Source organism: Danaus plexippus, assembly GCF_018135715.1.
Source record: "Danaus plexippus chromosome 13 unlocalized genomic scaffold, MEX_DaPlex mxdp_15, whole genome shotgun sequence".
In the NCBI taxonomy this organism is placed as follows: domain Eukaryota; kingdom Metazoa; phylum Arthropoda; class Insecta; order Lepidoptera; family Nymphalidae; genus Danaus; species Danaus plexippus.
Window position 1 is genome coordinate 1,254,470 of NW_026869849.1, and position 19,565 is coordinate 1,274,034.

Sequence of the window (19,565 nt, forward strand, 5' to 3'; positions counted from 1 at the left end):
AGAGGTAACTTTCGAAGAACTGGCCTTCTAAAATATTGATTATTAAGTATTGAATTTGTCTTAAAATATTTTATACTAAATGTAATTTTTCTACTGTAATGTGTTTCAAAATCGAAGCTTTGAAATTCGTTGGTTCAAGGTTTTGTTTGTCATGATGAGAGTATTTATTTAAGGTTGTATTTATAGAATTTAAACAAAAAAGGAAATGAAAGGTGATTTGACCATAAATATTAATGCCATTTTAATATTTCTTTGCAGCGAATTCAGTTCGGTTGTTTACATTATATTTGTGGAGTTGTCTCCGTGCTCTGAATTAATTTGTTTGTATTCCTACCCAGATCGAAGAAATGCGGTGGAAAAAATAGAAATAGCTTCACCTTGATTTAATAATATTTTTCCTAACAAACCTTCAGTCTAAATCATAGCAAAGTCCTAGCGCGTTGTTCATCTTAATTATATATTTAAAAAAAATACGTTAGTTCTTATTAGTTTTTGTGCTTAAAGAAATTGATAGACTGGTATAATATGAAGGAATAATACTTTTTTAAAGCAGAAAATAGAATACAAAGAACATTTGTAACTTTTCAGTTTAGCTGCATTATGAAATTGGGTAAGCAGTTGTGTAATATCCAAGTTAAAAGCTCAAGCCTCACTGACAGTTCAAAATAAATCTTAAGTGGTTGCATTCCATATACAAGTATTCAAATGATAATACTATTTTTCATATTTTGGTGTATTTTTTTTCTGAACAACTTATTCAAATATAAATCATAAATGGTGACGTTGTGATGACTTGTAAAGACCTTTCCTAAATACATTTTTGACGGTATTATATCGCAAACCGACTGACAGAAATTTCATAAATCATTTTAGTTTTCGGATGTCTCTATTAATATTTTTGTTGTTTGAATAAAACTATGGTACCTGTTTGTGGCACAAAAATATATGGATTGCATATTCCTCTTATATGAGAGTAACAAAACTACAAAAAATATCATAATTGTTGCCTATCTTTATATTTCCAAATATCACAAGAAGGTTGGACGAAATTAATTCAATTGAGAGAGGTTGAATGATGCCATTGCAAACAATTTTAAAGTTATTACTACAAAAAAAATGGTTATAGAAAATGAAGACGAATTTTAAGAAAATAATTTTGCGTCTTACTATTACAAATATCATCATGTATATTATTAATACTTTTCATAAAATCAGTTTAATAAGAGGAACAAATCCATGAAGTAAGGTACGTGCTTTGTAGGTGTCAAAATTTTTTCTATGTATAAATGTACAACTTTATAAATGTAGATTAGACAAAGTGAATTCTGATCACAATTATACACAACATATAAGAATACTTTTTTAAGAATGAAGACGAACGTCATACTAATATTAACCTATGGGATAAATATTATAACCAGGTCGGGTGAAAGAACATTTGGTTTAGAGGCAAAGCGAATACTTCAGTTGCAAGGTATTTGATTTTCATTTTGTGTAAGTGATGACTTTAGGTTGTTGAGTTACAAAATTAAATTAGATGATTTGATCAAAACATTGCTCGGTCGGATTTCAATTTTGTTGAAATTCGAAACAGCTATATTATGTTTTACGGATGGAATTATTGCAAAATGTTGTTTTCTCTGTTGATTTTCATACTTATTGAGTTATCGTATTTCGAGGAAATCTGAGAACAGTTATTATCTGCGATCAAGTTATAAGGAAATTTATTTAGGTTTAGTTTAACTGACTTTTTCTAGATGGTTATATTAAAATCTTTTTGGCAACCTTCACTTAGTCCCTCGTAAATTAAATCGTAATCGTAAAAGTTTTTCACGAAGTTAGCACGTCGATAGATATTTTTTAAGAGTTCAGCTGAAGGTAAGTATAAAATAAATAAACTTTTTCTGCTTACCAAACTACGGAGAAAAAGAATAAGAGTAAATGTATTTTTGCTTTAAGTGGTCACTAAGTAGCCATAACATTCACAGTTCCAGTCATCAAAACCATCTGAGACTGGTTTAGAACTAATGGGAGACGTTTGGTCATAGCAGACTTTTAGCCAAAGCGTATGACTTATAAGTTTTAAGACAAAATATTTACCAAACACAGCCTAAACTTTCTTCCACTGTCTTTTTATGGAAAACAAAATTTTCATAACTAAATTTCACTGTCATCTGAACTGTATCAAGCCAACAAACTTCGATCCCATATATCGTTTACTAATGTAACTCTCAAGATTTATCTAAACAAAATTACGAATGAATATAAATCTGGATTAAATAGTACTAATATCAAGGATAGTTCAATATAAACCAGAAGTAAAAAATGTTTTCGATATAGTTTTATATTTTTTTATTCATGAAGGATTAAACAGAATTTTATTATGAAAAATTTATTTGAATCGGACTATTGTTAATCGAACACTTATACGTATATTATACTGATAGCTTTAACGTGCTAAAATATTATACCTAAAGATCATTGCAGTGAAAAGTTCTATTTAAAGTAGTAAAACATTTCTTTAAAATGATTTGCTTACATTAAATTGTATAGAAAAGTTTTAATCTATAAAAAAATATATCATATTAACAATACTTACTTCTTCTCTAGAACCTGGTACTCTGGACTGTCCTCTTTTATGTCTATGAGGAGCGGAATGAGGGATGGCACCAGATTCAAAGTATTGTCAAGAAGATCCCTTCCTAAAACCATGTGGCTTATATATCTACAAATAAAACATACATATTGTATAATATTTTATTCTAATTAAGTAAAAAAAAAATCTGAAAAATTTCAACCATTTAAAAGATCATTACATATATAATAGTTTTTATTATAATTTATAATGAAAATAATATACTTATATATTTACTTTTCATGTGCTCGTGGCTGTAGAAAACCCCTCGCGAAGTAATTTATGCCCAACACAGAAGCGATGCCCTTACATTCAACACTCCGAAGCAAATTTTTAAAACCAACCAAATATCTGTAGACAAAAATTTTTTCTTAAAATTAATTAAAAATATAATGATATTATTACATTTTTCTAAATGTAACATTCTGTTATTTCTGTCAATGAATAACAAATTATTTTTACGTCCTTTTAGAATTCAAATGGCTGTGAAATTATTTTGATTAAAGTTTAAGACTGACACTTTTTCTATACAAATATTAATATATAATGTCCATAAATATTATTCTCTATAATTTGGGCTACGAGTTCTTAGTATCCACAATTAGGAATGCATCAATGTAATCAAACACCGTGCCGGTTAGACAAAAGTTACAGCGAATAGAAGAGTGTTAGAAATATATTCAGTAAGTTTTTTCTACTTTAATATATAAATATATATATATATTTATATATATTTATATATTTGTAACGTGAGCTCTGTATTTATTTAATAGTTATATTCCATTTTATATACATTTAATCACACACTCATCCAAAACATATTAATTCGTAGTTAGTAATATAAGAGTAAATAATATTAAAGAGCAACGTAATACGAAATTGTATGAAAATTTCTTCAGTACTTTATATCACGTATAGAAATAACATTTCAATAATAGTACTATTATGACGCTATTCAGTGATTTATGTTAAAATAGATGAAAAGTATTAAGAAAATTTATAAAAAGTAATGGGATTTTTCATATTACTGGCACCTCGGCGCGTGCGCATCTCACATATAACCTAATGAAATTAAATCCAAGTGACTTATCCAATAAACGTTGTGCGTTGTTTGATCCTCACTATGGTGAAGAACTGTGACTCATAAATTGACTTTTTTATTGTTATGTGTCATGGGGTGGGTTCATTGTTGAAGATACGGTTTATGATGTACATGGCTTGAGTCATATGTACGAATTAATTAATTGAGGGACATTTGAAATAAGTCCCTCTTATATGCAAAAAATTATATACATATATATTACATACATCTCTCTTGTCTGTTTTAATTTGATTTAGTTTAAAATAATTCCACCACTCTATAACTACTATGTTACATTTGCAATAAACTTGATATATGTTAATATATAATTATGTTTCACTTTTAAACTACCGAGCTTTGATATTACTCTTCCTTAGTATGGAACGGCTACCAGAACTAATTAAATAAAATTGGCAACATGCCAAGGTTTTGTCAAGGACCAAAGTAACACTGGAATAAACAGCATATAAAAATCACTTTATGTTAACGGCAACTTAAACGAAGCTATGGAAATGTAATTATAAATGAATGAAAATATATAAAATGTACAATAAAATTATGATCTAGCTGATTTATTTAATATTTATTTATATATATTTTATAAAAAAACAGTTTAATCAGCTTCAAAATATGAAATTTGTTAATCGAAATTGATGATAAATTTATACCGTTGTCAGAGAAGACCGTTCCTGTATCTCTTTATAGCAAAAAACTCCAATCTAAATCCGAACCCTACAATTTAATATAAAGCGGATTTACTAACACACTTACAGAATAGCCGAACACAGAAGCTTTTATATGAACTCGGTTAATAACAAACATGATATCAAAGCATTGAGACTGCGCCAATAATGTTATTGAAACAAATAAATGAGTATCTAATTAAGTGTGTTCAAAGGAAGTCACTACGTCGACCCACTTTCTTCCGGACGCCATGATTGCATCTTGAAATTCATGCAGGTCAGGTCAATTCAACCTTAATAGGTGACGGGTTGGAAAATTATATCAGAAACTTAACTGATTGGTTTAAATGTATACAGATAAGTTAACTTATATCAAAGTTTCTTAGTATTGGATTCTCGTTATATTCTCGAAGTCGAATTTTTATTACGAAACACTGTTTTTTTCTTGGTTAAATATCATCTGCGTATTTCTCTAAAAATTCCTTTAACACCAGTTTGACGGTCGTTAAAATCGATTTAGTCATTCCAAAGACTCAAAGACATCGAGGGTAAACAGAAAAATAAAGAGACAAATGGTAAATTCACATTTAGTCTTACTTAATTATAAAAAAAGCATTTGAGGGAATATAAATATGTAGATGAGACTGGATTAATTTGCTTTTTATAGCTTTTGTTGTTTTATATACCTACATACATTCAGTTCATGCAATGAAATAAAAAAACAATGAGTCTAGCTTGTAATTTATATATACAAACACGTTTGTTTGTACCTCAAAATCTTCAAGTCCCATGACAGATATCTTAAAAATATAAATTTCGCGCTACAAGATGTTGATTTTCTATTTAACACAATTTTAACAGAAAAACATAAAATTTATTACAATGTAATTATTTTTACAGCCCACTAAAACAAAACATTCGTTTCTTTATATGTTGACATCAAGTTTTTATTTCATTTTTATGATTCAAGTAATGACATTGAGATTAATGTTTTATTGGGAATATTAATAACTACTTCAGAACTTAATAAAATATATGAAATCATTATGAAAGTTATCCATTTTAAACTCTTCCATCTCATAAAATGCATACGTTAATATGAAAAATAAATTTGAAAATTACTAGCATAATAAGGTCTTTAAGAATTCAATTCACAGAAAGCGTTCTATAAATAAGATATGTGAAAACTTTAGAATGTATGGAGTCCATTGTAGTAAAGAAAATTGTATAGTTTATGAATAATGGATGATTGTGTTTGACTAAGTATCTAGCCACTGATATTGAGATGAGGAACAAACACCTCTTACTATGATAATAATCACCAAGGCAATGGATTCGTCCAATGAAATTGATTCGATAAACAACTTCCAAACTGACTCAGAATTCAACGTGGACAATAAATTACGTTAATTATGAGATAATGAATTAGAAGGCCTCAAAAATATATAAAAATACATATATTATGTTTGAATAATGATAATATCGACGTACAGGAATTGGGAAAATGATGTAAGCCGAGAGAAAAGTTTTATTTCACAGCTGGTCCTACCTCCATATGGTACTGCTATCAGTGTCCTTGATTTCCTTGGTGAGGTGTGTGAGGAGTGCGGCGTTGGCGTTCGTATACCACTCCACAACCTCCGTCATCGACGTCCCGGAATTTATTTTTGCTCTGTATGAAAAAAATATTTTAACCTTTTATTGCACATATTTAGGTATTTGGCTCTAAATATTTATACAGTAAAACAATTATATTTCCTTTTCAAATATGTTGAATATTATTAAAATATTTATTATTTTTAAATAAGGAATACTAAAAAAAAAAAAATTTACAAATTCTTATGTAATGTCACAATGCACTAAACACTGAAGTTTTACTGTGTTTTGTTTGAAATTTATGGATGGAACGACTTAATGCTCATATTGTAAGAATGTGTGTTTTAGTTATGGATATAAATTTTATTTAAATGAAACTAGTATTATTCGGATTTACTACGCGAATTTTATTATTTAAAAACAACATAATCCCGACGTTTCGGTTACTTTGCAGCAACCGTGATCACGGGCAGACGAGGTATCCGACGAGTATATCCGAATAATACTAATTTCATTTAAATGAATAAAACTCGCGAAAATCTTAGATCTCATTATATAAATTTTATGTTTTCGCGAATGCATCTAATATAAAGATAAAGAAAGAGACGAGCAAAAAAGTATACATTTAAATTTAGAATGCGAAAGGTAATACGGATCTCCTTATATAAAAATATCAATCAAACATTATTAATTCAACAAATGCATCTCTTTTAACCTACACATAAACTTATAAACGGTTGCAACTTGCAAGTGGCTTGAAGGTAAATATTATTATTATTAATAGTGCCTATTAATAATAAGTCAATCAATCATCTCTACGATACTATATCATATTCAAATTATGTAACAATTAACAGAAGCTAATGTATTGGTTTCACCAATTTTTTGAGTTATACTTTTAATGAATTGCTCGTACCGCACCCAAAGCTTATGTTAGCTTAAATTACATGCACCCTTCAATAACATATTAATGAATAACGTTATGTTAATTTCCCTATAAAAGTAATTGCCACTGCGCCTTGCCTTCATATTTTTTAGAAATATAACAATGTTTAAATTGATAACAAGAGTTTGAAGATCTATAGTGAATTAATCAACAGTAAATAATTGTTACTGAATAAACGTGATTAAAAATCTTTTTGTTTCTTTAGTCTTAACGAGGGTACAGCACTTAGACCGAGGTCTGTATTGGTTGTAAAGTTTGATGTTACGCTTACAAAACATCAAAATTATATAAAATATTTTTCAACTTAATGAAGATCTCTTTTTGTGACCAACAGATAGAGTACTCTATTTTATTTGTGACTATCCTATTAATATATATTTTTTGTCGAAACAGTGTTCATAAACATGTTATAAGGTAATCCAAAATAATTGATAAGTGTGAATTAAAAAAATGAATTAACTCAATTCATTGTTCTTAATATAACAGGTATATAAATTTTACGCAATCTAAAACATGTGACAAAAACAAAAATTCATTTGAGATTTCTTTTAAGTAAACCCCACTGACACACGGCATTAATATAGCGAAGTGCCAGTTAAATCGTACGTCGCTGTATCTAATTTACATTGAGAAAGCAGGTGGGGGCCACAAGTAGGTCATTTCAGGGCCCTGGGGGTAGGTTTAGGGGATACAAACTATATTTCTATTGTATAATTTTATATCGGTTTATAAAAATACGTGTGAATTAACTGCTTTATACTAAATAACTCAATGAGGTGAAAACTAGTTCTGTGTACTATACTATTATATCCATTTCAAAGATCGTATACTTCATTTCTGAAAAAAAAAGTCGTGTAATTTTTCTTATTTTAGTGGATATTACTAGTTAATAATATTTTTGTCAGATTTTTCTACGAATATTTTACATTTACGTAGCTATTACAAGCTAATAAGCAAAACCGCTTGAAGTAAGATTTTTTTGGTAAGTTCCCAAATTATAGCCTTTGCAATTGATCTCAAGCTATGGGTATACATATTTGTTAAATGAAATTACAAAAATTAATTCAGACATTCGAATGCAATACAGGCTTTGATAATTCTGTAATATTGATTAATATAATTGACTTATGACGCTCAACTAGTTTCCTGTTATAGAACTGTTTGCCTCCAACATGATCCGTCAAATGGAGTGAATTGTAAATGTAGTCATTAGTAGGGCAATTCAGCTGTATTTTATGAAGTTATAACTATCGCAAACACATTTGCGTGCAGGCGCGGCTAGACAAAACGCATTAGAAGAATACCATATGCCATTTATATGAATTCAACTGACTGCATTAACACGGTTCGTTATTAAAGTCATATTAAAAAGACATTTACTTTTATAGAATATTAAAAAAACAATAATAATATTAAAAGTAAATGAAATTGTTTTATTCCAGAAATACGGGTGGTATTTCTGTATAGCTGTTATGTTAAATAGTAGTTGGTTAAATTTGGTCCTTATTTTGCAATTTTAACTTTATTTCCCCAAGGGTAGTATAATTTGAGCGAGAGGTGTAACGGCTAATTCTTTCTACAACCTACTAAAAGACAATTAAAATTAAAATATCAATTTATTCTAGGAACGTAATTCGAAGGCAGGCCTAGTAGGTTCTTTTCAAATTTGGTTAGGTAGGGAGAGGAGCTTGAACGGTGGAGGCGAGCGTTTAACATGCGCTAGATAGGGACCCCTTAAACCTACACCTGGGTCGCAAGTCCCAGGCACTGTTGAAGCTGCTCTCCCTGCAACGCGATGGACCCGGCACCCGCACGGTGAATCTATTGAATGCTACGAGGTTTCGTCTCAATAGCTTCTTTTGTTGAACACATCTTAGAATTCTGACAGTAATGATTAAACAAAAATACATTATTACACACTTTTGTATTAAAATTTCGAAAGGAAAATATAAAACAGTATAAAAACAACGAATTTCTTAATTATGTTCTGTTTGATTGCAATTAAATTACTTCAAAAGAAAGTCATTTATAAAAGTTGAATATTATTAAATCTTTTTGATCCAATGGAAGCCTTTTTTTATATTATTTAAAAAAACTCCTATTATAATTTTATTTTTAAGTGGTAATAGGGAGACACAGCTTATATTTACTATTATTAAAAAGATAAATACTTTTTAGATAATTTCTGGAATGCCCACGCCTCCTTAATTAGACTTGTTTGATGTTTTATGTTCTCTTTCAGCATTCAATTATGAAAGAATATGGGGTTTACTCTTAAAAATTCATAAAAATAATAATAATTGTGACAATTTTTTTGCCATATTTACACTTTTAACCGACAAATTTTATTGTATTTTGGTTAAAAATAACTCGTAAGGTACTATATCATACTACTAAAGTACTGGAACATATTAACATATGACACAAAGATTTCTAATAAAGCTATCAAGTTATCAAATTTTAAGAAGGATTCAAAATAATCAAAATTACGGTTGAGGCAAAAATTTCCTTGATTCCAATAATAAATCTGGTTCAAGTTTAATATGAACATACAGAGCGGAATTCGCCGTTCGGCTTTGATTAAAATGTTTATTTTATGAATATTTTAATTAGAAAAACGTATCTTCGTAATTTTTTTTTTTTGATTAAATGAATGCGTAGAGTCACTTTTAAGAATTCACAGATATGCTGCCTGATCATGTCAATGATTCTATAGCCTTTCAGTCAGCTTCAGCAATACATCATTTATTGTTCCATTAATATTTGCCTGGGTATATAATTATTAATGAATTTTAATGAATTAAAAAAACCAACCCGTGGGTCTCCAATATAACACCTTGAACGTCGCTCTATACAAACTAAGATTAATTGTTCCGTCGCTACATCTTACTGTGTGAATGTACTGTAATTGAAATCTATGGCAATAGAGTCCAGTGAAAAATTTACTTCTTAAATTAATTTATAGGATCATCGAACTGTTTTATTAATTCTAAAGGAAATCTTAAATTGTGGAAAGTAACTTAAGCTTACTATTTACTAGAGTTTCCATCAATCCATTACTTTCTGCAAATAGAAAGTTAATTTTCGTGACCGTTTGCTGTATCTCGCTATCAAGCTGATGATGATTAATATTTCTTAATAACCGATATTTAAACAGCATTATATATAAAGGAAATCAGACTTCTGTATACACATCAATTATACTAAAATGTGAAACGGAAAATGTGAGGTAGATTGTACCTTCGTGGTAAATACACGGGATCCACTCACCTCAGATCAGCGAGTTCATTTACAAACTCCTGTCCGTCAATAACAGCTCTATTTTTGAAGGTCAAAGGCGGTAATTCTCCCATTTGCTCGATAGCGCTATCCGTGCCAGCAAAGCGTTGCGTTAAATTTGACCTGGAGATGATGAATAAATTAGTTTTACTTACGTGCTTAACTTATTGCATAACAAATTATTACGGAACAAAAAAAAAATCTCCTAATTCCTATTAATAAAGTATCGTCAATATTCTTAAGATTATGTTAACATATAAAATAAATAAGGTGAATACCAAAAGACAGCAAAATAATATATATTTTTTTTATCTTATTTAAGGCCATAAACAAAAAAATTTAATACATTCTTAGCTAGTAAAGTTATGTTCGTTTATAAGGCGTATTAAGCCTTAAAAATGAAAATGAAGACTCTACGAAAATACTTTACCATTGAAATGTATGAAAATAATGCCATTGGAATGTATGAAAATAATGAAAATAATGCAAGCAAATCAATTATTTTGTTTGTTTGTTACGAATCCGATAGAGTTGGTAGTAATACTCGTATATAGAAATGTCGAGAACCTGTCATTTATGGCGACGGAATGAATATTCATGGAATGAAAGAAGATTGTTTATGAATTGTATAGTAAAAATGTTTTACAAAATAGTTTGAAATCAAAAAAAAAAATTTTTTTATTATTATTTTGTTTAATACGATGAAGCTAGATAAATAACGTCTTATATGATAAGCAAAATTATCAGAATTATTCGATATAAATGAACATATAGTTTTTATATTCTATCTTTGAATATTATATATAATATTCAAAGTTATTGATAACAAAAAAATATTTAAGATAAAACGCTTAAAAAAACATATTATCACAACAAACAACAGAGTTAAAAAGAATGTCACTTCGAGTTCCTATCCATAACGAGATATTTTTATAAAATACACGACCAATATTCATTAGAGACAAAATGCTTGCTATACGCAATGTATGTTCCGTATGTTATGTCATAAAAAAATATTGTTACTCCGAAGATTGCAATAACAGGAACATATGTATGTACACGTGTCATTGTAATTTTCGTTAAACGCCGTAACTGTTACCTCTCTGTCATATAATTTTCACTGATATACATCGATTATACAATTAATAATTATATCGTTGAAACAAAACAATATTTGGTTATGTTTTTTAAATATACAAATTCTATAGAGTAATAAATTCACTAGTTCATACTTACATTTATAAAACTGATAATATTATATTATTATTAATGGCTATAGAGACAAAAGTTACAACAAAATATAGTCGTATCTGAATTTCAATGTCATATTTTGTAGAAATTAAAATAAGGTTTTTCTATCTGAGATATTTGGGCTTAAAAATTTATTCATGATTGTTAGCTTATTTCGAAAGAAAAAACAAAAAAAGCGATTTATTAAAGATGCTTTCTCTATTTCGAGTAATGAAATTTTAAGCACATTTTATCCGTTTTTATCGTCAGCGATACTTGTTAAAAGAAAATGCTTAATGTATTAGACTAATACCTCAGAGTACTTCCATTGGTGAATATAAAGAATGCAACTTCAGACCTCTCCTGCTGCAACCTGGTCACCAGTTTCCCTAACTCAGTAGCTCTGCTGACCTGTACCAAATATACAATATTAGATTTTTCTGAGTGTAACCCTAAAGATCACTGAATTTTAAATGAATAGCTGCACATAGTTTAATAGAGAGATGTTTACATAAATATTATTTTTATTCTGATCAATAATAATTACCAATAAATATAATTGAACACACAGATTCTGCTGTTAATATAACCGACACGTTGAAGTATTTTTAAAATGACTAAAATGGTAAAACTTTCGTTGTAGTATATGTCCATCAATAGTTCATTGTTCGTGGTTGGTTCTTGGTAGCGCTTTGGTATTAATAGTTTTTATATTTAAATATTTTCTTTGACAAGATGCAAAACTATTTAATGGCACAGACTAAATTGACTAACATTTCAAAGTATTAAGCGACTTCTTTGGTTATTTACAGAAATATTTAAACAGTTGAAAAGTATTGAAATTCAACAGCGTCACCTCAAAATTGCTGCCTTATATAAGATATTTGTAATTATTTAAAATACTTATATTGTTTTCCCGATTATAAAAAATTCAGGAATTGTATGGAACACTAGAAGATCTGTGTTTTCATTTATCTATGCAACGTCACGCTGTCGTTTGTTAAGGGAATTGACAGCGAATAATTACTGTTTTATCTCCATAGACCACGACAGTGGAAATATTGAAGAAGTAAAAAATAGGATGATTAATACTGATATAAGAACGTTCTGTGTGACTACAAGTATTGCTGTGACTTTGGATAATTAAAAAGGTGTTTAAAACCAATTTAATATAATCTTGAAACAAACAAAATATTAATATATTTCTAGAAGTTGTATTTTTTGAGAGTTTCGATGATGAGTAAATAGACATTATAATATTATAAATACAGATAGATTTAAGGTAGCAATGTATGTATATATCGTATTCAACTTTGGATAGTCAGATAATACTTATTTAAAGAGAATTCAACAAAAATTTTATTTAATATTTATATTTCAATAGTTAATCAACAAAAAAATAATAATTTCGGTATAATTTAAACATCCCAATCATCTTAATATCTCAGAGTTAAGTTTCATAGAATAATGAATAATGTTTTGGTTTCGTGATGTTTGTTAATTACTTTCCGTCTTCCAAAAGTTTGTCAAATTAATGACCGCTATGTCTTTATCAGTGTTATAAAAACTCTGCTGTTAAATATTAAAAAAAAAAGTAATACAATGATAATTATGTAGCAAATTTTTCCACGTCTCTAGTATAGCTGAACGTAATTTTCAAAGTACTTTTGAAGGACTACTTAGAAATTTTTTATTTTATCATTCGGTCTTAATGCTTATATCGTATGTATTTTGAGTAATGTTTTTGTATTTTTTTTAATCAAAACTACGTATTATATCGTTTCAATAATAAAGAAATTGTTTTTTTCCATAAACTTCATGCTGTTAAAAATTTGCGTAGATCCTTTTTCAGTAAGATAAAATATGGTTATCATTATTGTAAATAAAAAAAATAATTTTATCGTTAAATAAACCAACGTGCAGGAATAACTTTCTTTACTTCAAACGAGAGCTTTATTCTGAAAATTTTTTTTTTAATTTTCCATTTATAATTTATTATACCGAAATTATTTATAAAAAAATATATTCTAATATATAAGTTTTCAATACATGCTCCATAGATATAAACTACACGTGCCAGTCTGCAAGAAACGTTGTCGAGATAAAAACTTATATTGAAGAGAATGTAATCAATCATTAAGTTCCCTGGTGTATTTCATTGCATCTTGTAAGTTTGGACTATTAAATACAAGTTGTGTTTACTTAGAAATAGTTATCTTTTATTCGCTTATTCAACGTTAGACCTTGATTGCTTTGACATTTCTCATATAATAGTGGCACGTGTAGACGAAAGAATATAAGGAATGAGTAGAAATACTGAATAATTTCCTCTTTTAAACGAATAAAATGCATGTGGATAAGGTTTAAGGTGCACAGATTCTGGAACGAGCAGTGCATTTTTATACGAAGTGACGGTTAATGTTTTATGTCCTTCAAATATAATGTGCGAGGTAAATGTAAAACTTTTACCTTAATGGGAAATGACCTCGTGTGGTTCAAGGTTCAAGCTGTGATCTCACCTGTTCTTCGACATCAGCAACTTCCATGCCATTAGTGAGGCTGTTCTTTAAGGAGAAGGTGGTTTGAACAATCAGAGCCAGGATAGGTATGAAGGGGAGAAGCAGCAGCCTCCACAGCTGACAGCGTCGACTGCGGCACCATTTACGGAATTTGAACACGCAACTGGTGTTATCATCCGGTTTTAGTCGTTTTGGTGTTGCTAATGATAAGAAAACAGATGTTCTTGAATTAGATTAAGACTCAAATATAGATTTTAAAATACTTAGTAGTTTTTTTTTTTGCTAGAGAGACGTTATTTATGTGACATTACAGTTTGTAAATTGTTTTTGTCTAAATCTATAAATTCACCTAAAGCAATAAAACTTTGAAATTAAAACAGAAAAAACGAAGTACGCAGTAACTATATTATACTTAGACAATATTTGACAATACGTACGTTGAAATAGTATAAGATATTTACATAAAATCCGTCCCAAACTAGATATCATTATATTTGTAACGTTGCTACATTTAACTTTTCCATAGTATATGTAGGTAGTCGGTAGTGTGTAAGAAATTTTATGGATAATCATTCTTAATTATATAAAAAATACTAAGCATAACTGTCAAAACGCTGAGCTATCATTTTGAATATACTATACCGTGATTAAATTGGGTAAAACAATTGTTTACCAACAAAAATATCATACGAGTACTTAAAGAAAAACAATTTGCTTAACATGATTAGTAAATAATGGACTTACAGATTTTTAATTTATAAAATATCTACATAAAATTTAATTAATTTCTAAAATAACCATTTTGAATTAGGTTTTAAATTTATATCCCTATTATCTTAACATAACGATAATTCATTTCTTTCAAATTATTTACTAACTTGAATTTATTGTAATGCATGATTTTCTATATTAATTAATTATACAGCTATGTAGTACATCATACTATATTTAGCATTATGGAACACGTCTTGAATATGACAGACAATTAATTGAAGCACATTGATCGATTTCGAGTAAAATACAAGATAATAAGATATGGGTGATGGACTAGTTTACTCAGTCTCACGTGATTATGCGCAACTTGAGTAATTTATTAAATTGTTGTTCAATTTAAATTAGTTGTATGAATTTCTATGGATTAGAATTAAACACATCAAAGATCTGATTTAACCAAATATAGCTTATTAAAAGTTAAATAAGTTTGAAAATGTTTCATTATATAGTGTAGACGAAACCTATCAGCATTCCATGGATTCACCGTGCGGGTGCCGGGTCCATTGCGTTGCAGGGAGAGGAGCTTCAACAGTGCCTGGGACTTGCGACCCAGGTGTAGGTTTAAGGGGCCCCTATCTAACGCGCGTTAAACGCTCACCTCCACTGTCTAAGATCTTCTCTCTACCTAACCAAATTTTGAAATGAACCTCCTAGGGCTGCTTTCGACGCACGTTCCAAGAATGAACTGATGTTAGTTCTTGGCTGGCGCAAGTCTTTTAGCTGGTTGTAGACAGATTTGACTGTTATACTTCTCGCTTCTACTTCTACCGCGTACAAATTTGCAACGAACCTATTCTTATTTAGTTTGTTAGTGACCTCGTAATACTTGTCGACCTTGATGGCACGCTCTTTGGCGATTTTGGTTTCCCAAGGAACCGTCAGTTCTATTATGACAACGCGCTTTAAAATTCGCGAATATAAAAATATGTCTGGTCTGGAGGCCATCGCGCAAATATCGCCTGGGATTTTATATTGCTTCTCATTCGTATCCATCATCATAGTCCAATCCGAAGCCGCTTTAATGATAGAGTAAGGCTTGACGTTTGATTTTGTATCTCTAGTGAGTTCTCTCACAAAACCTATTGATCGCTGGTTTGTGGTTATTTCTTTTTGCGCTCTTGCTACCGAAAGACTAACCGTTTCCCGTATGATTTTTAAAACTGTATCGTGACGACGTCAGTATTGATTGCTATCCAGGAGTATCCTACATCCCACCAGCAAGTTTTTTCGGTACCTTTACCCCATCTTACTAAATTACTCCAATCTGGGAGAGTCATCTGGAACGCATTGAGATAAAATTTTAGCAATGCTGGCGACCAATCATGAATTAGAAATTATTAATTATCATAGAAATTTATATAAGTGAATATAATTGAATCATAATTATTTGAAATGGTTACATTAGATAGAGGAAGATTACTGAACATTTTATCACATGATATGATGTTGCATAACACTCCGCAATGCAACAAGCCCGCTGTCGTGTTGAGCGCGCGGAAAGTTTATTCGCCAAATTTTTAAATTGAACCTAGTTTATAGCTAACGTTTTACGAGACCAAATAACTATTATGTTAGGTATAAGTTAATGTCATTAGTAGGTAATTCACAATAAAATTGCATTGAATATTAAGACGACCTAAAATAATGCACAACTTTGAAATATTTTTTAAATAAATAAATACATGAATGGTCCACAGCATTGCCGTGAATAGAATTGTAGTATTAAAATTCCTATACATAATAATTCAAGACTTCCATCGAGGGGCCTTTATGAAATAGTTTACCATTTGGCTACATCCCAAGTATCAGTTTTATCTAAAAGTTAAGTGAGAAACGCTTAAAGTTGTTTTTTCCGTTGACAGTTGAGATATTTGAAAAACAGCTCCTAAGAGAAAATAAACATATATATAGATTGTGATAAATACGGGAAAGTTAAATAGTAACACATTATACGAATATAAATTATTTAATTGAAATCCCTTCAAGCAAACTACGTTGGCTAGTATACAAACTGTATTCTGAGAAAAAGTGCAATAATTAATGTTGAAAAACTAGATTTGATTACTACGTCTCGATACAAGCAATCTTACAGCGAATTTTCTAATATTTTATTAAAGTTATTACATTCTGAATTAATATTTATAAATTGGAAATCTAAACATTTCCAGTTTTAATTATCTATGTTTACAAATAGCTTAATTGATGCAAAAATATATTTTATCTATTTTCATAGTGGTAAGTAAAGGCGAAGAAAGCTAGTTCTATTTTCAATTCCAAAACATATATATTCATAATAGAGACTCATTTTAACCAAAAGGAAAACAATTTTTTTTTCCAATCTATGCTGGCTGAGTTTCTATTTAAAAGAAGCAGAAGCAACCGCAACATATCTAATCTCTGAATCTTTTGTTATGTACAGATTTTTAAAATACGCATTTAAAATAAAAAGAATCTAACATTTCCACGTTGTCGATGTTTAAACAAAACTAATATTTTCGTATGTAATATCGCGTTTTATATTTTTTTTTATACTACGTATTCCCGCCGTTTCGGTTACCTTGCAGCAAGCGTGATCGCGGGCAGACGAGATGAAAATGTAGATATAGATGTTGTAAATATGAAATTCAGTGTTTGTGTCTGTAATTTATTAGAATGAAAAATATAATAGGATCAGAGAATAGAATGAAATTCAGTTATTAATGTTAAAAATAAAAGGAATTTAACATACTCGCGTATGCATTGACAGGGTCCTGTTCGTGGTGGTGAAGGTAAATAAGTGTCAAATTTATTGAACTACGATTGGATCTTGTTGAAACAATGCCCACTCAATAAAGTCATTTCTATCATAGCCTATTATTATGTTCATAGCTGCTATATGATGACTTTAGGTTCGAAAACAAGTCGCATGAATCATTACGTAAAAGGTACTTATAATTGTGATTTAAGATATTTGGGACAGTCTTGAGGAACTTCGTTAATCATATTCGGGTGCACGTCTTACGCTAAGTAGTTGCACTGTAAACGACTTTTATTTTACACAGTTTAATATAAAAGGCATCGGAAGTGGTTATGTTTTTTTATATTCATGAGTACGTAACAGTTGGAAATAACTTTTAGACTTTCATTTGTAAGAATCGTATTAATTACGGGTATCCGTTAGAAAAATAGATTCAAAATTTTTGTTTTAAGACTGAATAAATAAAATTAATGTAAATTAAATATAAACAAAACTTCGTGTTAAGTAAATTTCTACGATATGTCAATAATCACTTGTATTGTTATTAAATTGTAATTCGTGTTTTAAACTTTTTTTCCAATATCGAAGCATAGCTGACTTTTTTTTAACTTACTTTTGAAATGACTCGACTGAGATTTCGCGTATACAGAAAATGTTCCCGATCAGGCAACACACGCTTAAACATGAATTGATAAATATTGAAAGTAATTGCTATCAGAATGTTTTATTTATAAGGGCCAATATTTCAGATATCATTTACATCATTACGGTATACGTTCCAATAAACATTCGGAGTCTTTTTTCATGTAAAGAATTTTAGCATGTCTTTCATTTTATACTCCGTTTGTCACATTTATTATTTGGTAGTTAATTTGAATGAATGATAACAAGAAGTGTATTTCGTAATATTATTATTGTATATTGTGTACATAAACGTTTCCCTCTACAGTAGTCAGTCAACTAACAATGCATTTCAAAAGAATTAGGATTAAAACAGCTTTTATATGACAATTTAATTATTTAATTTATTTTTTTTGAAAAAAAAATTTTTTTATGTGAAACGTAAAAATTTAATTAATGTTTTAAACAAAATGCTTAAAAAATAAAATACTAAACTAGTATTGCAATATAAGGCTGTCTTGTAAAACGAATATTTCGTGGTTAAAAAAATTGTAGCGATATAACTTTCAAATGGAATTGAAAACCAAAGTTAGTCCTGAACTATGTGGAATGTACTCAGGCTGATTTAATTCGGTCATAATGAAAAAGGAAATATTAATAATTGGCATAACATCAGTATGATAACATTACCATGATAATATTTATTGCGGTTTTCCTTACAATCGTCTTGTTCATTCATTGGATTATACGGGACAAATTCTAGTATACAATCCACTCATTGTAATCAAAAATATATGTGAAAACACTTTATGGAAAACGGAATAAATAAAAACCATGTCCTTTTTTTAATCACGTAAGAAGTTAATATAAAATTTAAGTTTTATATGCGATCCTTCTATAAATATTGTTGACATAAAAATGTGAGTTCTAAATCAACAAAGTAATAAATTATATTTTATTCCAAATATTAAAATTATCGATCGCATAATTGATGTACACAAACAGATTTAACTCACCCATTTAAGATATGAAACTTCAAATTCACAGATCAAACTTTATTCCCGAAGGCTTCAAAACCGTCTACCCTCGACAAGGGTAGGTGAAGTACTGAATTATATTTTCATTAGGGTTGCTCCAGTGGATGATTCCACTATACAAGTAAAAATAATTGTTATCTCTGTTTGTCTAGTTTGGTTTTTGTTTTAAAAGTATTATTACAAGGGTTGAACTTGTATTGAAGTTATTCTAAGTTTATTTAGTGACTTGAAATTATAATACTTGGAGAATAACAAAAATAACATACAAATTCTAGAATTTGACGAATGCTGTTTGTTAGATAATATTATAAACGAGTCCAACAATAGTCGTTATTTTTAAGTTGTCACTGCTTGCGTTGTTTCATTTTGATGTTTGGGAACACAAAGTCTGTGTTGTCTTTAGTCTCTTGCTATCCATAGACAAAAT

General features: G+C 29.1%; 1 protein-coding gene across 1 annotated transcript in view; it reads right to left on the minus strand.

Annotated features, from left to right (window-relative positions):
• The window catches only part of LOC116770432 (uncharacterized), a 31,504-nt gene extending 12,305 nt beyond the window's left edge, over positions 1-19,199 (minus strand). The window contains exons 1-7 of the mRNA XM_032661903.2: positions 19,118-19,199; positions 13,970-14,169; positions 11,764-11,861; positions 10,212-10,343; positions 5,949-6,071; positions 2,873-2,986; positions 2,600-2,725 (exon numbers count right to left, since the gene is read on the minus strand). Coding sequence (XP_032517794.1) covers positions 2,600-2,725; positions 2,873-2,986; positions 5,949-6,071; positions 10,212-10,343; positions 11,764-11,861; positions 13,970-14,169; positions 19,118-19,121 — 797 coding nt within the window. The 5' untranslated portion in view covers positions 19,122-19,199. The remainder of the gene's footprint in view (positions 1-2,599; positions 2,726-2,872; positions 2,987-5,948; positions 6,072-10,211; positions 10,344-11,763; positions 11,862-13,969; positions 14,170-19,117) is intronic.
• Positions 19,200-19,565: the final 366 nt, after the last annotated feature.